The sequence below is a fragment of the Cynoglossus semilaevis genome, chromosome 15 (genome assembly GCF_000523025.1).
Source record: "Cynoglossus semilaevis isolate Cse_v1.0 chromosome 15, Cse_v1.0, whole genome shotgun sequence".
Taxonomy (NCBI): Eukaryota; Metazoa; Chordata; class Actinopteri; order Pleuronectiformes; family Cynoglossidae; genus Cynoglossus; species Cynoglossus semilaevis.
Genome location: NC_024321.1, coordinates 16,110,668 through 16,127,916, shown reverse-complemented (window position 1 = coordinate 16,127,916; position 17,249 = coordinate 16,110,668). Strand labels below are relative to the sequence as shown.

The following is a 17,249-nucleotide window of genomic DNA, read 5'->3' as shown; positions in this document are numbered from 1 at the left end:
GCCGCCCGCCGCCGCCGCGGTCTGGTCTGTGAGGAACAACAGGGGAAAACAGATTACTGCAGGCACAAAGTAGCTGCCTGTACTTTTAACAACCGGTATGTAATACTTTTCAAATAAATCAAACAAAACATATTATCCTGGGCCATTATGCTTTTTTTTTTTAAGTAGAGGCAACAAGATTCCAAGATTAGATTAACCAGCACAGACTCAGACAGTGGGCAGCATGTGACGGTCAGCTGCCAACACCCTCAGCACACAGGCTTCACATACTACAGCTGGAGACAAAGTTAACACCACCCTGAAAAAGGTTTTATTTTTAAATATCTTTGAACTTCTTTTATACAAAGCAGGGGTCTCCAAACTTGCGAAAAAATATTCAGAATAGAACTAGTGATATAAACGATCTTTGAACTTCTTTTATACAAAGCAGTGGTCTCCAAACTTGCAAAAAAATATTCAGAATAGAACTAGTGATATAAACGTTTTGCCGATATCCGATATGTCTAAACAATTTCCAATTCAGATATCAACCTATACCACTACATGCAGCTGTTTTTGCCCCCCAAAAATGAGGTAAACTCAGGTCTCGGGATGCTACAAGCAATTCCAGCATATTTGGTCAAACCCAGGAATTGCGTTATCAGGTTTTATATATTATCGGACATACCTGAATACAACCAAATATCTTTTTACCAATTAATTCAATTTGAGGTGTTTCGTGTTTTGACAGGACTACTTCAGGACCATATACACTTTGGTTGCAGTACCATACCTGCATTCTCTGGTGGTGGTCTTGAACTCTCTCCAACCGCTCTGGTCCCTCTGGGATGTGGGAATGATGATGGCCAAGGAAAACCCTGACCAACAGAGGAAAGTCTTAGTGCAAGGGCAGAACATTCCTACAGTTGTTATAACCCAACAGCCCTAACCCTGCTGTAAGCTCAGAGTACTGACAGTAAGAGTGGACAGAATAGGACAAACTGTAGTAAACCTGCTGGTTCCTTTAATGGAACAGAGGAGTTCTGAGTAAGAGAGGGGGAAAAAGAAGAGCCTGGTTTTCTCAGTAAACAGGAGTCACTCCAGAGGCAAGAGTGACAGAGACAGGGGGTCTTAGAGGACCCTTACCGGGGCACCAAGCTGGAAGTCTCGGACATGGGGCGGTGCTGCTGTGGCGCCTCCTGCATTAGGTATCCGGGGAGGAAAATAAACAGGCCAGCCGTCAAGGCCCTGCGGTCCCACCTGCACAAAGGGACCACAGTAGGGAGGGCTCAGCGGGCCGTTCACTGAGCCTGACGTGGGGTCTGAGGTACGTCTTTTCTGCTGCTGGCCCTACGAGGGATCATACTGTAAGTACACACGTGATCCCCATGATCGGTGTGCTGCTACCACGACTGTCAGGGGGCGCTGTGGCACAGGCCACTTCTTCACCCACTGCCCCCAAATACACTTACACAGTTTAGATGAAATCAGGCTCTTGTCATTGTTTCTCTCTTCACAACTGTATCCAGTCACCATGTAGGTGACAGTGTTTGGTCACAAGGGGGTGCTAGTCTCCTCTTTTTACCACAACTCACCCCAGGTTCACATGCCTAAACCCTCAGTTACCACCTTGGCCCCCACATCTACATCCACACTTCTCTACAACCAACGTTTACTAAACATTTAACAACACAAACATGTGGACAGAAGACCCAGACACTGGTCTGAGGTAGAACCAGTACCTGTTTGTGATGCATCTGCAGTCTCTCCAGCTTACACCTCTCTGTGCGTTCTCTCTGACACTCGTTCTGTGCCTGATGGAGCTTCAGAAAAAACAAAAATGTCACCAACACATCACAACTATTGTCATTGTCATTTTTCATTGAAGTTTAAAACACTGACTTTGGTCTATAGAAAACAGTTAATGAAGGAGGTTTTGTGACAAATCTATGACCATTGAGTGTGAAAATTAAAAATGTCATTTCTTAAGTTAACCTTTTAGCAAAAAAACAAATGTTTTTCATGGTCTTCAATACCACAAAACAATTCTTCCTAGATTTGTTTAAACTTCATTGTGTTTTTGTAAAAGGAAAAGACTTTAAATCCACATAATGTTTTACCTGGTTGGTCAAATTAGTAATCTGACCCTGAAGTCTCTCCACTTGTCGTCTCAGATCTTCCTTTTCCTCATTCATTCGCTCTCTGTCACTGCGCTCTTTCCTGAAGTCTTCTTCAAAGATCTTGACCTTGAGTAGAAAAACAGCGGTTACCTAAACTGTGCAGTGAACGTGAACATCTCTGCACGTGTTGGCTGCCCCGTCTAACCTGTTCTTTTAGAACAGCAATCTGAGTGAGCAGTTCTTGTTTCTTAAGGTTGTTGGCTGCGTCTGCAAAGTTGGCCTGCCCTGGTGGCTGTTGAGAGGATGACGGGGTGTGCAGGTTCAGTGCGTCCTCTAAAGCCTGACAACACAAACAGAGTATAAGGAAGAATAATGATAATAAAAGTTAACAACAGTTAAAAAGAAAAGTCCTCGATCATTCCCTCACTCCCCCTCCTCACCCTATTGAGACGCTGGATCTCCTTCTCCTGGTACTCTCTCTGTTTGCTGAGAGGCAGCAGCTGATCCTGCAGGTAGCGAATCTTCTCCTTTAGCTCAGTGGTTTCCGAGTTGAGACATTCCTTCTCCCCCTAAGACACACGCACACACACCAAGATTTGAACACACTCAAAGAAGCATTTGTATTTATCTTCATCCTTAGGGTCAGCTCAGAAAAGTCAAATATTTGACAAACTTTTAAATGTCATTCTATTTTAGCTGAAATCTGTAGGACCAGACTTCTCAGTAGTCATATTACTAGTATTGAACCATATTGTGTTACATGCAAAAATGTGACCACTTTTGATCCTTTCTTTTGTACACCTCTGGCACCACCCTTTTGTATTTTTCTGTCACTCCCAACATTTTTCTAGCTTGCTATTTTTAACCTTATCTACAAGTACTACTTCAAAATCTTTGCACCCTCGTGGCTCCACCAGCCTCACTCTCATTCCCAGAGCTTTTATTTGCACAAATTGTGTTATTGTTTTGCGGACTTTTACTCTCACCTGCACGTTGTCAATTTTAGACTTGGCAAGAAGCAACTTCTTGTCGTAGTCGCGCTGCCTCTGCTCCCGCTCTGCCTCCAGCTCGAGCACAGTTTTCTGTGACTCAGCCAGTCGTTGTCTAAGATCTGTGATCTACAAACAACATTTAGGAAAGGGAAGTGTTAACTCGATCAAAACAAAACGATAACGTGCACTCTGTCACTGTGACAGTGGTCAACCCACCGTGCTTGAGACAAACGTAAGCCGATGCGTGCGACATAAGACAGCAAAAGGTGTTTGTCAACATTCTAACCTAAACTATGGCAACCAGAACATACTTGCAAACACACAGTGTGCTTTTTGTATTTAATATGAACAAACCTAGTGACGCAAATGGATATATCTAGGTTTTTGCGGTTCCAACTCTAAGTTGCATTGTGTTTCTGTCTCTACAGTGTGAATGTAGGTTTGTTCATAACCGTGGGTTTGCACAAGCGTAGGTGTGTGAGTCTGTGTGTACATTTGTGTCTTTGCTGCCCTTTAACTGCACTACAGCAGGAAGTCAGTGGGTACCACAGGAGGTAAGGGGAATTCTCAGTGAAGTGTGACGGCCTTGTGGTTGTGTTCGCTCAGATACCGAGCAATTGCAAGATTTTCCACTGGACAAGCACAAAGACTAAGAGCGCACACAAGCACTCACTCACTCACACACACGCAGCTGTTTCAATGCCAAAATCAGCCAAAAATATCAGGTCTGTGTTGCTTCAACATATTTCCAAAATTACAAAATCTCATCTATACTTGTACAGTCGAATGAGATACATTTAAAACTATTTAACAACCTCCTCTTAACTATTACTTAGTTTGTGAGATTTATTGCAATATATATATATTTTTTTGTTTCTATCAAAGTACATTTTTGAAATGGATATCGTTATGCATTACTCTTATTTTTTAAATAATTTCAAAAGCATTTTTACAATGAAGTTGGTAAGAACACTTTTTGCTGTTTTAAGAAATACTTACTGAAACAGTTATAGTATAGTAAGTATATATAAATAAATGCATATATATGTATATATATATATATACACACGTATATATGTGTATATATAAAAATCAGTTGAAGAAACATTTCATTTTTTTTAAAAATGAATGTTTCGTAAAAGTATAACCTGTATAATGTGCCAATTAAATAAAGGTAATGTATTAAAAAAGTTACCCGTCGAGAAAAGTGACACAAAAATACCAAGTCAAAACTGAACTGCAATGGCGTTTTGTTTTTTTTTTAACAAAATGGAACAAGACTGTTTTCACTTTGAATGACACATATTCACACAGTTAAAAAGGAATCTGGAGAGAATTAGTTATTACTTCTCCTTTGACAGTTCTAAAATCAGTCCTAAAAACTTCTGGGTCTTCCCACTCGGCTCATAGAAGCTGTCAAGTCATTATTGTACCTTCTGCTCAAACTGTGACTTCATGGCGTTCCACTGAATGTCCCACTGCTTGTTCACCTCCAGTACCTGTAAGCCGAACCAGGAAGTGAAACAAATGACAAGTCAACATATAGGAAACTGAACACACACACACAGACTTTCCCTTATGGCAAAAGAGGATGAGCCGTAAATTTGTACGAGACTCACGTCCTTTCGCTGCTTCTCCAAAAGCCTGATCTTCTTTTCATAAACCTCCACATCACAAGATTTATTTGCAGTTTTCTCCGTAGCTTTTCCACTCTGTGAACATTTTGAATTACTAAACATATGTAAAATGTATACATATATACTGTATATAATACACTTATATACTGTTTGAGTACAGACAAAATATATAAACACACGTGTATATACATTATTATATATTTACACATGTATATTACATATAAATACATATCAGCATACTTATACAAATAATGAATGTATATATGGACTCATAATAAACTCTAGTTGGACTGTATATATATTTATATATTTACATATATATATACACATATATTTATATATATTGTAGATAAATAGTACACAGTTATTGTCTCCATTATCCTAGCCAAAGAATCAATAAATATATAGTACATTGACTTACATGCACTTCATTTAAGCATATCAATAAATATATATATATATTTTTTTTTTTTGTTGCTTTTATAATGATAATAATAATGATTATGTACCTTCTGTGGTGTGGTGGCTTCCATCTTAGGACGTACAGCTACAGCTTCTTCCTTCACCGGCTGCTCCTTGGCCTCTGGAGGTTCAGACTCAGACGTTACAGCAGCAGCAGATGAAGATGATGTTGCTGCAGTTGTCGTGGTGGTTGCTGCTGCTCCTGCTCCTCCTGTGACAAGCTCCTTAAGTTTTTGGTTCTCCTGTCTAAATTAGCAACAAAATGAAAACGATAGTCCTCAACAATAATGCTTCTCTCCCGAGCTTCCTTTGGGAAGACCCTATAAAACCCACTTGGTTAAAGGACGCCAGGAAATGCTAACTCCTCCCCCAGCATCAATCAAAAGTAAAAGCATGGTGTACAATCAAAAATGCAAAAATGACCCAAGCTACTTTCAGAGGGTCAGGAAACACTGAGGAATTCATGGTAAAATTACATTACTGCTGCTGCAGGAATTAAAGCAAGGCATCGATGTGTCAACGTTTGTAGTTTGGTTCTTCAGGTTCATTCCAGAGCAGAAAATGATGCTTTCATTATGTTGAACAGTGGTATTTATACAACAACACTCGCACAGACATTATAATTTTAACCCAACCCTGAATGTCACATGGACAAGATCAACACCTGATTAACAGATGATGCCACAACATCCACTGAGGGCACGTCCCACATTGGCTTTTAGATAAAAGTTTTTCTTTGCAGCTTTCCACTCTTCACATCACGTGACAAGGTCCATGTTTTCCTTTCAGCCAGACAATGATTTATCCATGTAAATGGCACATGTTACTAAGTTATAGTGGAGTAAGTCTGGAAGCAGGTTGACACTAAGGTTGTGTCACGGTCTGCTGGTTCGGCTCAGACACTGAGGGTGTGTTTTAAGTGATCCGTTAAACTGTACCTGAGTTGCTCCAGATCTCGGTTTCTGATATGATGGTCCTCTTCCATTTTCTTTCGAAGCTCATTGTTTTCCTGTCGGAGCTGCTCGCAGAGAGTCTATGAAACAAAGCGCACACATTCAGGTATTCACTAGTGCTGCAGTACTCAAGTTCAAGAGTTGTGTATCACTGCACGGATTAAGTGAGTGTTGAAACCTTGGAGCCTGAGGCTAAATTTTTTTAATGCCTTGGAAACACACTTAAAACCCTGAGAACTTAAACTAGTAAAAAGACTTGAAACTCGGAATTTATTTTAAATATGACTTTGTCATTCTTATAATTGTTATTAGTATTTTTTTTAATGCAAAGTTTTCATATTTAAAAATAAAATGTGCTGGTATCCCAAGACTGATGAACAACTGTGAGAGACTAGTTCTTTGACTTCATTTCACAGCCTTATCTTCAATATTTAACTGTAATACCACGAAAGATCCGAAAATCATAGAATCTAAGGTGTGATGTTTCAGTTCCGTTCCTTTAGCTCCTGTTTGCATACCTGAAGCAGGGAGGTCCTCTGTTCGTTCTTTTGGACCTTAGAGGAGAGATGGTGGAACTCCACAGCCATGCAGGCCAGGTGGGCTAACAGCTGGTTCGGATTGGACTCCTCGGCGAATATGCTGAAGGAGCTCTCCAGTTTCTTCAGCTGACTCGCCAGTTCGTGGACTGCTCCTGCCGCTGACCCCGCCTGCAGAAGATCACGCAGGTAAACCGTCAGTCCGTCTGACTCACCAACTGAATGAACTACGACGCATCTACTACAGGCATTACAAGTCAGACTGCAACACCTTTTAATTTCTGGGAAAATGTGACAGCTGTTATTTAACCAGTTTGTCCTGCTTTGTTTAAATTAATGACAGTGCATAACCCTAAACAGCACATTTGAATACCACAATTATGAAGTATTGTTGTTGCCCAGGCTGGACATGTGACACGCTTTAAAAAAAAAAGAAAAAAAAAAAGAATCATGACATTTGAGTCAGTTCGTTCTCACAGGATGAGGATGTTTAAAATACTTTGGCACTGGATCCTGTCCAGTCATCCACTAGCATGTTGCCTGTGCATGAATCAGCTGTGTAATTCTGTTCACTGATAATCCTGGACTTTCCCAAGTCTGACTCAGGATGGAGCTCCCAGTATTGAGTTTGTCGGTGAGTCAACTGACCGACACAAAACTTCAAACTCATGAGAAAAAAAAACTCAACCGGAATCACAGCAACAAAAAAAAAAAAAAAAACGTGCAATAGTATAACGTGCTAATCCATATATGAAATGTGTCCTTCCCTGTGATTGTGATTAATCACATCACACATTTTTTTTTTAACAAAAGAAAAAAACATGTGATACATACTGGATCTGGATTCTCCTTTTCCATGTTCACAACTTCATATTCTGGTACAACCTCCTGCAAAAGAACCAAACGCAAAAACAGCGTTCACTAAAGGACAGTGTTTCCACCACACATTTGTTCTCTTTCATCAACCGCATCTTAAAAAAAAATTAATAAAGGCAGAGTTTACTTACACTGGGCTTTTCAGACTGCAGCGTTTTCCCTAAACAGCTAGTCTGCTCCTCCTTCTGCGTTGCCGTGGGATGTAAACAAGGTTTACCTGCAACAGCAGGAAAAATGTGCCGTTCAAGTACTCCACAAATACGAGATGACCTCCACGGCATCAGAACCTGTAAACTTACTTTGTGTGTCGTTCTGAATGTGACCCCCAGTGCACAGACTGCCAGCGAAGCTGGAGGACTTCAGGGCTTCGTTATCTCTCACCAGTTCCTCCACGCGCTGTCGAAGCCTCGATGCCTCTGATTGGGACTCTTCCAGCAAATCGCCTGCAAATTTCAGAGAGCTCTCTTCACACTGGTGTCTCACAGACCGTCTGAGAGACTGATGGAACTTCAAACATCAACACAGCGAAATTACGACACGGAGAAAATTACGCCTAGAATGAACTCTGACTTGAGTCATACAAGTAGCTCTGGGTCTATTCACTCCAGTGGCATGCAGTTTGTCAACAGTGGCGTGCTGAACATCAACAGGTTGTACCAGATTCCACTTCATCGACTGTACAGTTCCTTCCCTTCTGTGTGCTTGGATTCTTTTTTTACATGTGATCGGTGCTGACCTTTCGTATGATGACAAATGCTTTTTGATGTGATGCTATTTAGCTGCTTTCCTTCCCTTTCCTCCTGCTCACATCTGGGAGGTTGCCTTTGTTCTACGCTACAACTGTATGATGACTGACAGCTGAGTTTTTCCCTGGTTGTGCATTTACAGTTTTGTGCTTTCTAGCCGACCAATCTGTTTTTACAAAGTAACAAAGCCACATATGGTTAAAATGAAAAATAAATAAAGCATACAAAACAAAAGAAAAATATCAAAGGTTTCTCTTATCGTGTAAAAAACTGAAAGCTCTCGGAGAAAAATAGTTACAATTATTGTCATGTTCATGGTTCATTTACATGGACAAAAGGCTTGATGTAAACTCTGGTTGTTTTGAACAGCCTTAATGTTAAGATGCCATTTGGGGTCAAAAGGTGGTGAGGAAAAATAAATTAGACTCACGATCACTGTATATCCACTGATTAACTTCAAAATGACACGAGATAGCTCGAGTAAAAATTAATAATACAATAAAATATTTGTTTATAAGCAAAAAACAATTACTTCAGGCTTTGGCAACATTTTGGTGGGGGGATGCTTTGCAGTATTCGGAATGCAAAAAAAAGGTTTCTTTTTTTCAAATTTTAAGGCCAATTAAATATATACTAAAAGGTGTGACCGTGCAGTGTGGTATTGTACTGGTACTGGTGTTGAACTGTAATCCCAGACTGATTTGCATACATCATAAAATACATGCTAATGACTGCAAGTTCACAGGCAAAACTGTTGTTTTGCATATTTATAATTTTTATTCTAAAGGTGTGGGAGATTTGCTCGTGATGGTATGCAAAAAGGATAAATATGCAATACAATAGTTTCAATTTTGCTGTTACACAATATCATATACACATTTTAGTGTCTTGACAATTACTGTAATTTTGCTATTGTTATTACAGTAAAGAGTGTAAGGAAAACTTTACTCACTGTATGACCTGCACTCGTATGTTCCACCGAATTGACAATGAAACTGTCTTTGAGTACTTTGTAAAATCTCAATGTAAGTATGATGCATTCAGGGACTTACCTAAGCTCTTGAGTCCCTTCATACGCTCCCTCAGCATGCTGTTCTCTTCCAGCAGCTGTCGATAGCTGACTCCCCCGGCGGCCTCTTCTCTGGCCTTGACCTCACTCCCACCTGGATCATAGATGCGATACGGACCTTTTCCTTCCATCTTAACCTGTCACTTCCTAGACATGGTCCTCTAAACTGTGGAAAGAAGACAGAGAATTTTGACTTGATTTAACAGAAAGACTGGAAAGTACTGGGTGGAAGATCAAAAGGAAAGAGAAAGAAAAAATAATGATAAGTTTAACAGAAAGTGCTGATGAGAATCAACTCATGACAGGAACGTTCTTTCGATATAAGATGCTGTGTAAGAACAGCATCTTTTCTTTTCATGCACATATTTACATAGATGAAGGCAGCAGACCAATAGAGACCCTGTCTGCACAGTATGAAGAAATAAAAACAATAATACCCTTTTGTTCTCACAGTATTAAACCAGAAATCCCCTTCATGCTCAAAGAATAGCAGCATTTCAACCACACAGAAACACATGGTGAAAAAAGGTACTGTTAGTCGAAACCGCAGAAAATATAAATATCTCTTAATGCTCTCGGTGCTCCATCAGATTAGGGTCTGTAAGTGGCTGAATATAAACTATGTTTAAAGACCAGCAAGGACAAAGCAGAGCCACCACAACACCAGTGCTGCTCCTCTGCTAAGAAAACATATGGCAACAATGTGCTAACGCTTTATATGACAACTACAGCGTTCATATTACGACAGCGGAGTGAAAAGGGAGTAAAAGCTGGGGGGAAATAAGAGTTAATATGAGGTGAAACCTGCCAACAGGCGATGTTTTAAATACAGCACAGAGCAGCATATGATATCTACCTTGATTGGCTGAAGAAGGCTAATATTAGTTTTCGCTGTTGTCATGCAAATTGTTAGCAACCTCCTGGTTAGCAGTGGGCTAGCTGAGACTAAAATGACAGTGCCGCGGGAAGACGCCGCCACTTTTCTCCCTTTCAGCCGATAAACTGATCTTTATCGATTCGGTTGGAAAAGCCGGTGACAAGACGGAGCATAGAACAAAGAAGAGTGTGTGAAAGCTGGGTACCTTCAGCTCGCAGTGGCCTCTCGTCTCTGATTGCGGAAGTGCTCTGCTGCTCTATATTGTAACCTGGGAAATTCCACCTCGGCCACGTTTGATGTAAACAGCGCAGAGTGACAGGGACGCCGACCAATCAGCGCACAGCTCCCTGTCAGCGGGACTCCAGCCACAGCCAGTGAGTGGAATGTAAACATAGGAGTCCAGAGCTGCACTTATATATAAATGTTCACTAGAACTGCTTTAACGCGGCTAAGATGCACATAAGTTTGAAATATGTCTGTGGGAACGTCAATGTGTGGCCATAAAGAACCGAAAAGGTGATAGGTATATATGTTGTTATGTCAAAGTAGGACATAATTAATTATTTAAGTAATGAATTAATTAAATACATAATAGAATAAATACACTACATAAAAAATCGCCTTCATGATCATCATACACTTGGAGATGGATATATAAATATATATATATATATATAAAAGATAATTCATTAATAAATACATTTGTTGTTTCTTTTCTTTTTGAAACTTTTTTTTTTTTGCCAAATAATAAATGCATGTATTTTCATTTATTTTAATAGGTCTTAGCTGTGGGACAAACCCCAGTGATTCCACTCATTGACACCTTGCCTCATTGATAAATTTAGAGAGGGGCCTTTGGGGGTTTCTGTAATTACATCACATGTTTTCCCTTGAACAGGAAGACAGTTGCTGTGTCAAGTTACACAAAGCGTTTTAAGTGTAGGTTAAAGGGTTAGAGTCCAACAAAAAAAAAAAAAAGAAAGAAAGAAAGAAATCACATAAACTCTTAATTCATTTACATTTAATGGTTGAAGAAGTTCTAAAACAGATGTAATTTTCAAAGATGTCTGATTTTATGTTACGACACGTCTCCCAGCTTAGATCCTTTTATTGTTAAAACTGTCAACATTATTGAAGCTTTTTGATAGTTCTAGTTTTAAACCCATCCATAACATCTGTTTATGCTTGGATCAAAATATTATTAATTATTGAATCAATGACATCTAATTTTTTATTTATTTTTACCTCTCCTTATATGGAGTCCTGTGATAAATCAAGAAACGTAGCTTTTTATACGACCACGTACCAACTTTTTTTTTTTTAATTAATAATGGTCCTGGCAGCGGTAAGCGGAGGGGATTCATTTTAAGGGACTGTCCTCATGTTTCCACCTCCAGGCCCAAACCTAAAAATTTACCTGGGACTCTACCCTGCCCCTGCCTTTGTCGCATTTTTTCCTTTTCCATGCAAGTCATTGAGTTACTTCTACGTGGAAAATAGAGCCAGCAGGTGGCAGTAATGCAACTCAAAGGTTTGTCCTTTTTGACTGTGTTGAATATTAAATCAGGTCACATAAATCGTTTAACCTAATTTAAAGTGAGATTGAAGATGTAAATCTTTTAAATCATGTGTATTTATATTAAATTGTTATAACATTGTCAAGAGTGTGTAGATGCGACATATGGCCACCACGATTGGCTCTCTGTGATTGGCTGTCTCCTCTCATGCGTCTGTTATTGCGTGCGTTTCTTATTTGTATCGAACATCACTCATTAGTGGTTGAATAGGTGAATACTATAATACCACTGCACTGCGATAACTGTGTATGAGAACAGGAAGCCATTGTTTTTCTCCAAGTTCAAATTCTATGTTGAAGCTATGATAAAAAGCAAAATAGTACCGGAAAAACCCAAAAAATAAAATAAAATAAAACTCCCCGCATTACAAATGTAAGTGTGTTAGTACCGTGGCTTTAAATATAATTTGTTCTTTTTGTTATTATTTGGTGACCGTCAGCCCTGGAAATAAACAAACGGATACAAGCTCAATAGTGACATCTTGTGGATATAAAACGGTAAGTGATCCGTGATGTGATGCAGTGGCTCTAAAGACAATTCCTGTTTAATGTGATTGAGATGATTGACTGACTGAACCACAGCACACATCCATGACATTTCTGACTGGTTCTCATGGACCATAATGGACCTTATTACAACTTATAAAGTAAAAAAGAAAAGTCAAATAGTGTGGTAGTAAAGATGTTTGAAAAATCATATTTTTTCTTACATTTTCATACAGTTTGCACAAACTCAGACCAGAACATTCAGTCCTGTTACCGACATTCCCTAGTTATGGTAGCAACTATGAACTAGTTTGCTCCTTGTTGTCTGTTTTAACCCTTTGTTTTTCATATGGCAACAACAGTATTGCTGTCAACTTCCATCTGTTTCCATGACATTCAACCAATTTTTATACGCTTCAATAATAATAATCACAATCTTATTATTCACCCACCTACGTGTTTGTCTGATCTAGAGAATCAACGTATTAAAATAGATTTAATGTACGTCATCCCAGTTGAAATGAGTCTGAAGGTACAGATCACGTTGACCCCAGTTGACCCAGTCCTGTATGACAGGAAATTTTTGCACTTGTTTTTTCCTTTGTGTACTATTTAAAAACTCCACAGTTCAAACCAGGAGCTGTAAACCATGGGCTCGGTGCCACAGGACTGGAAATATTCTTTTGTCTCATGTCCTTAAATAAAGAACACCCTGAACGGGACTGTCAGAACAGTTTGTTTGGGTTTTTATGGATGAAATAAACTCATAAAAAATATTATTTTTAGGAGTATAAATAGACACTACAGTAAAGTTCATAATGTACAGATTAGAAATAATGTTAATGTGAATGCAAACCTGGTCATGGGTTGTTCTATCACATATGATAAACACGGGTAACAACTCCTTCATTTGGCTCAGTTAAAATAATAATATTTTTTATTATTATTATTATATAATATATTATTATTATTAGTAGTAGTAGTAGTAGTAATAATAATAACAAAATAAATAAATCTTTATAAATCTTTATAATGAAAATGTAGTAATTATAATTGTTATATTACTAGTTCTGCCCTCACACAAATAAAGACAATAATAAAAAATATACAGTTTTTGTGTTAATAAACAGTTAATTATATCATTATTAAACTGACTACCATTCTATTCAAATATTACCCCCCTTGCGGCGCTACAGTCGACATGAATTCTTCCAAACAGCAACAAACCAAATAAAAAAAATCAACACTCATTCTACAAGCCTTAAACTTAAAGAAGAATAAAACGCCACCAAAATAACAAGATGACAGTTTATATTGTCTTTTACCGCACAACAGATGTTAAGACAAATAAACAACAACTCACCCACACACAGCTCGTGTCGGAGAGGAACTTTTTAAGGAAACTGGTGAATCGAGGGGGAGCAATTTCACTGTGCGACGCGGGGAATTCCCATAACCCAGCAAAAAGGCCTGTACTGTAAATTTATACAGAACAGAACCTGGTGTGTGTGTCCAGCTGTGTGCAGCCTGCCACACACACACAGACACAGACACACACACACAGACACCATATGAAAATAGGATAATAATCCGGTGTTATTTTTGTATCCTGATCCATGTCTGTAGATGTGAGCGACGACAGGAGGCCTCACAGACAGGAGCACAGACTGAGACGTGTGCAAATGACCTGTGACATTTGCATGATCAAAACACGGTGCGACTGTGAGCGGTGATGAAAATAACAACAAGAACCAAGTGCAGTACTTCCATGTACCGATGCTAAATTCATCAACGTCTATTTTTTTCTTTTCTTTTCTGTCTTTTTATAACTGTCGGCCAATGGAGGCCTTTAAAGCCGGGTGTGTTGATGACTGCTGCAGGCTCATTGTGTTGCCTTGGATTTTTGGCCCTCTGCAGGGGATTTCCTCACCACATATGTCCTTTTTTTTTCTTTTTTCTTCTTTCCTCTTTTAACTCAAAGATGGCCTGACAACAGCTGCACACACACGGATGCAGTGAACTGAGACACTGACAAGAGCAGACAGCTGTGTTTCCACACTTCAGCCTTAACCACAGCACACCATGTCACACACAGGCAGTTCTTTTGTTTTATTTTTTTTGGACTAAATGAGCAGAAATATACAAGTATTTAATATGATTTATGAGTTAAAGGAGTAAAAAATGTTTTTAATATAAATTTAAATTTAACGACAGACATTAACAGAGAGGACATTGACTACGTCGCTGTGTTATTGATAGATATTTATTTGGTAACTTAAAAGGCACTGCTTGGGTAGTGGGAAATATGTATATCTTGAATTATACATGAAAAACAAACATCAGTGAGTACGATGTGAGCGCAGAGAGGGCGAGGAGGTCACACAGTAGTTTTGGCTGAGAAGAGTAGACGCTGATGTTCACTGTCACAGTTAAATGTTGATTATCTTTTGGACTTCAGAATCCAGATTAGTCTTCACCTCCGCAGAGAATCAGCAGCGTCTTACGGTAGTCTCCCGAGGTGTCACCCTGGACAAAGAAGATGAAAGAACACACAGAAATGAGAAAACTTTGACTTTTTTTGGTACATTTATTATCAATATGAGTATCAGAACTATGGTGATGGGACTGAGTCACCTAAGATAAACCAGTGAGTCACGGTGACAATCAGCTGATACTGGAACTGATATTCATCTGTCAAGTCATTATTATTGTATAGATGTAAGGTTGTGTTTTTTTAAGTATTACTTCCTCATTCGGGGAATTACACGGACACATGGGAGGTGAGAGATAAGACGGAACGTTCTGTGATATTCTTCAATAATCTTTAGTTAACCAGGTAAAACGTCTTAGTGAGATTCAGATCTCTTTGACAACAGCGGCCTGGCCGACACGGCAGCATTTAGACTGTATATATGAAACAATACTGAGAAGCAGCTGGTTGAACTTGGTCTCAGAATAGTTAATGACTGAGTAAACTACCAGGAAGTAGTTTACTTTAGCAGCAACAAATGACTTTGTGGTTTGTTCCTGAATGAAAAATGACCTATGGTTCTTCATTACTATTTAATAACATAATAATACAATAAAAAATACATTTAATAAAATAACACCACATTTATTATTATTATACGTAGTGGTACTTTTTAAAATAATTATTTTTAATTTTTTTTATTATGAGTATATCAGTTTAATACCACTCTACTACTGTTATAGATGATAATAATAAATAATCATGTTTTATTATCAAATTTATTTACTATTAATAATTCATATACTTTCTATACTATAGTATTTTTTTTCATAAATCCACATTCTCTTGTTTGTGATGTGAACAGTACATGATTCTGCTGCCATTCTTGTCTCTCTTTGAAAAAAAAAAAGATGTGAACAGTACATGATTCTGCTGCTTTCTTGTTCAGGTCTCTCTTTGAAAAAAAAAATTATTTAAGTGAGAGTATCAAAAATAATTTTAAAAAAAGATAAAAAAACATTTTTAAAAATGTAGATGTTACCCAGTTTGAACCCAATTCAGGACGCATTACTTGTTTATGTCGTATTGATGTCACGGTGCTTTCATTTGCACATTATAACCGTTTCTATGTACTTCCTGCGCCTGCAGCGGTCGACCAATCACACGGCGGATACAGAGAGGAAGTTAAACACAAGGGAAATTCCTAGAGCAATGCCGTGGTTACAGACCCATAGTTCACCACAGGAAGTTATAGATTATAGAACCCCACCACAGAGATAACGGAACACACACACACACACACACACGCACACGCACACACACTCCGAAAACATAAACTCAGTGAAGAGAGTTAGCTAAGAGGAAGAGGAAAAATTCCACGGAGAAGCAAGTGACGAGCGAACGCAAGAAAAGTGAAGCGAACAAAGAGTGTTAGCGGACAAATACGTGACTTACGATCAGAGTTTCTACCTGGATGAATTCGTGGAGCGAGACGTCATGTGTTTCCTTGAACTCTTTGCGAATGTTGAAAAGGTCAATCTCGCTACGGGAGACCATGATGCGAATCAGTGCTCTGTCATCTGTGCCGAGACCCTGCAGTGGGGGGACGGAGGTGGGGGACAATAGATTTGTTAATGAAAGGAAAAACGTGAACCTAACACCACCCCCTTTGCCCACTAGGTGGCAGTACTGTATCTAAAGTTCGTCTACAAGCAGAGAGAAGAAGATACACAGGTGACATTAAGTGTTTTGCAGTGGACAAAAAAAAAAATTTAGTGAACAGTGATAGAAGTCGAGAACCAAATTTGCTCGACGACTTGGACCAAAGGTTGATATTTTTGACGCCTCGAAGGCAGCTAGCCTAAGAGCACAGCTCAGTGTGCAAATTATGCTACAAGAAGTTTTCTTATCACTGCAGCACCTAAAAAAACTACAATATCATCTCAATGAAAAACAGCTAGCTAACGTTAGCTACAATAGTCCTGGTCCAGCCAGCCCTTGAGCAACAAGCAGAGTTGATCTACAGTCAACGATAAAAACATACGACACATACCTTCATGGCTTTGTACAAACGGTCAGCGAAATAAGAAGGCTGGTTCTTGACGCTGCGAACTGCAAAGCAAAAATAAATTAATTTATATATTTATATATATTTATGTTTGTATGTATATATATTTATATATATAGTCATATGTGCAGAGTTTAAATTTATTTTATATATTTATTTAAATTATATATGTATATATGTGAATATATGTATATGTATTTATTCATATACAATACATATATACATATATAGGTAAACATACATATATAGACATATATATCTATATATATACACAAACACATACTCAAATATATGAGTAATTACCTAGGGCATAGAAGGAGTTTTTCACGTCCCCAGACATTTCTTTCTTGATGATTTGTTCAATGTCCTTATTGGTGTATCTGACAAACTCCTGTAATACTG

General features: G+C 38.6%; 2 protein-coding genes and 1 long non-coding RNA gene across 3 annotated transcripts in view; 1 reads left to right on the top strand and 2 right to left on the bottom strand.

The window, feature by feature from the left end:
* Positions 1 to 10,591, bottom strand: part of tnip1 (TNFAIP3 interacting protein 1) — a 12,152-nt gene extending 1,561 nt beyond the window's left edge. The window contains exons 1-17 of the mRNA XM_025063333.1: positions 10,453 to 10,591; positions 9,354 to 9,536; positions 7,855 to 7,998; positions 7,687 to 7,772; positions 7,514 to 7,567; positions 6,662 to 6,850; positions 6,129 to 6,223; positions 5,238 to 5,436; positions 4,711 to 4,803; positions 4,525 to 4,590; positions 3,086 to 3,217; positions 2,540 to 2,668; positions 2,305 to 2,439; positions 2,100 to 2,225; positions 1,722 to 1,802; positions 1,126 to 1,329; positions 773 to 857 (exon numbers count right to left, since the gene is read on the bottom strand). Coding sequence (XP_024919101.1) covers positions 773 to 857; positions 1,126 to 1,329; positions 1,722 to 1,802; positions 2,100 to 2,225; positions 2,305 to 2,439; positions 2,540 to 2,668; positions 3,086 to 3,217; positions 4,525 to 4,590; positions 4,711 to 4,803; positions 5,238 to 5,436; positions 6,129 to 6,223; positions 6,662 to 6,850; positions 7,514 to 7,567; positions 7,687 to 7,772; positions 7,855 to 7,998; positions 9,354 to 9,501 — 1,966 coding nt within the window. The 5' untranslated portion in view covers positions 9,502 to 9,536; positions 10,453 to 10,591. The remainder of the gene's footprint in view (positions 1 to 772; positions 858 to 1,125; positions 1,330 to 1,721; positions 1,803 to 2,099; positions 2,226 to 2,304; positions 2,440 to 2,539; positions 2,669 to 3,085; positions 3,218 to 4,524; positions 4,591 to 4,710; positions 4,804 to 5,237; positions 5,437 to 6,128; positions 6,224 to 6,661; positions 6,851 to 7,513; positions 7,568 to 7,686; positions 7,773 to 7,854; positions 7,999 to 9,353; positions 9,537 to 10,452) is intronic.
* Positions 6,136 to 6,787, top strand: LOC112488200 (uncharacterized). Its single transcript, XR_003052044.1, has 2 exons — positions 6,136 to 6,249; positions 6,633 to 6,787. It is a non-coding gene; the product is annotated as an uncharacterized LOC112488200 (long non-coding RNA).
* Positions 10,592 to 14,430: 3,839 nt separating the features above from the next.
* anxa6 (annexin A6) overlaps positions 14,431 to 17,249 on the bottom strand; it is a 12,396-nt gene continuing 9,577 nt past the window's right edge. The window contains exons 22-25 of the mRNA XM_008327461.3: positions 17,151 to 17,246; positions 16,833 to 16,891; positions 16,235 to 16,372; positions 14,431 to 14,835 (exon numbers count right to left, since the gene is read on the bottom strand). Coding sequence (XP_008325683.1) covers positions 14,776 to 14,835; positions 16,235 to 16,372; positions 16,833 to 16,891; positions 17,151 to 17,246 — 353 coding nt within the window. The 3' untranslated portion in view covers positions 14,431 to 14,775. The remainder of the gene's footprint in view (positions 14,836 to 16,234; positions 16,373 to 16,832; positions 16,892 to 17,150; positions 17,247 to 17,249) is intronic.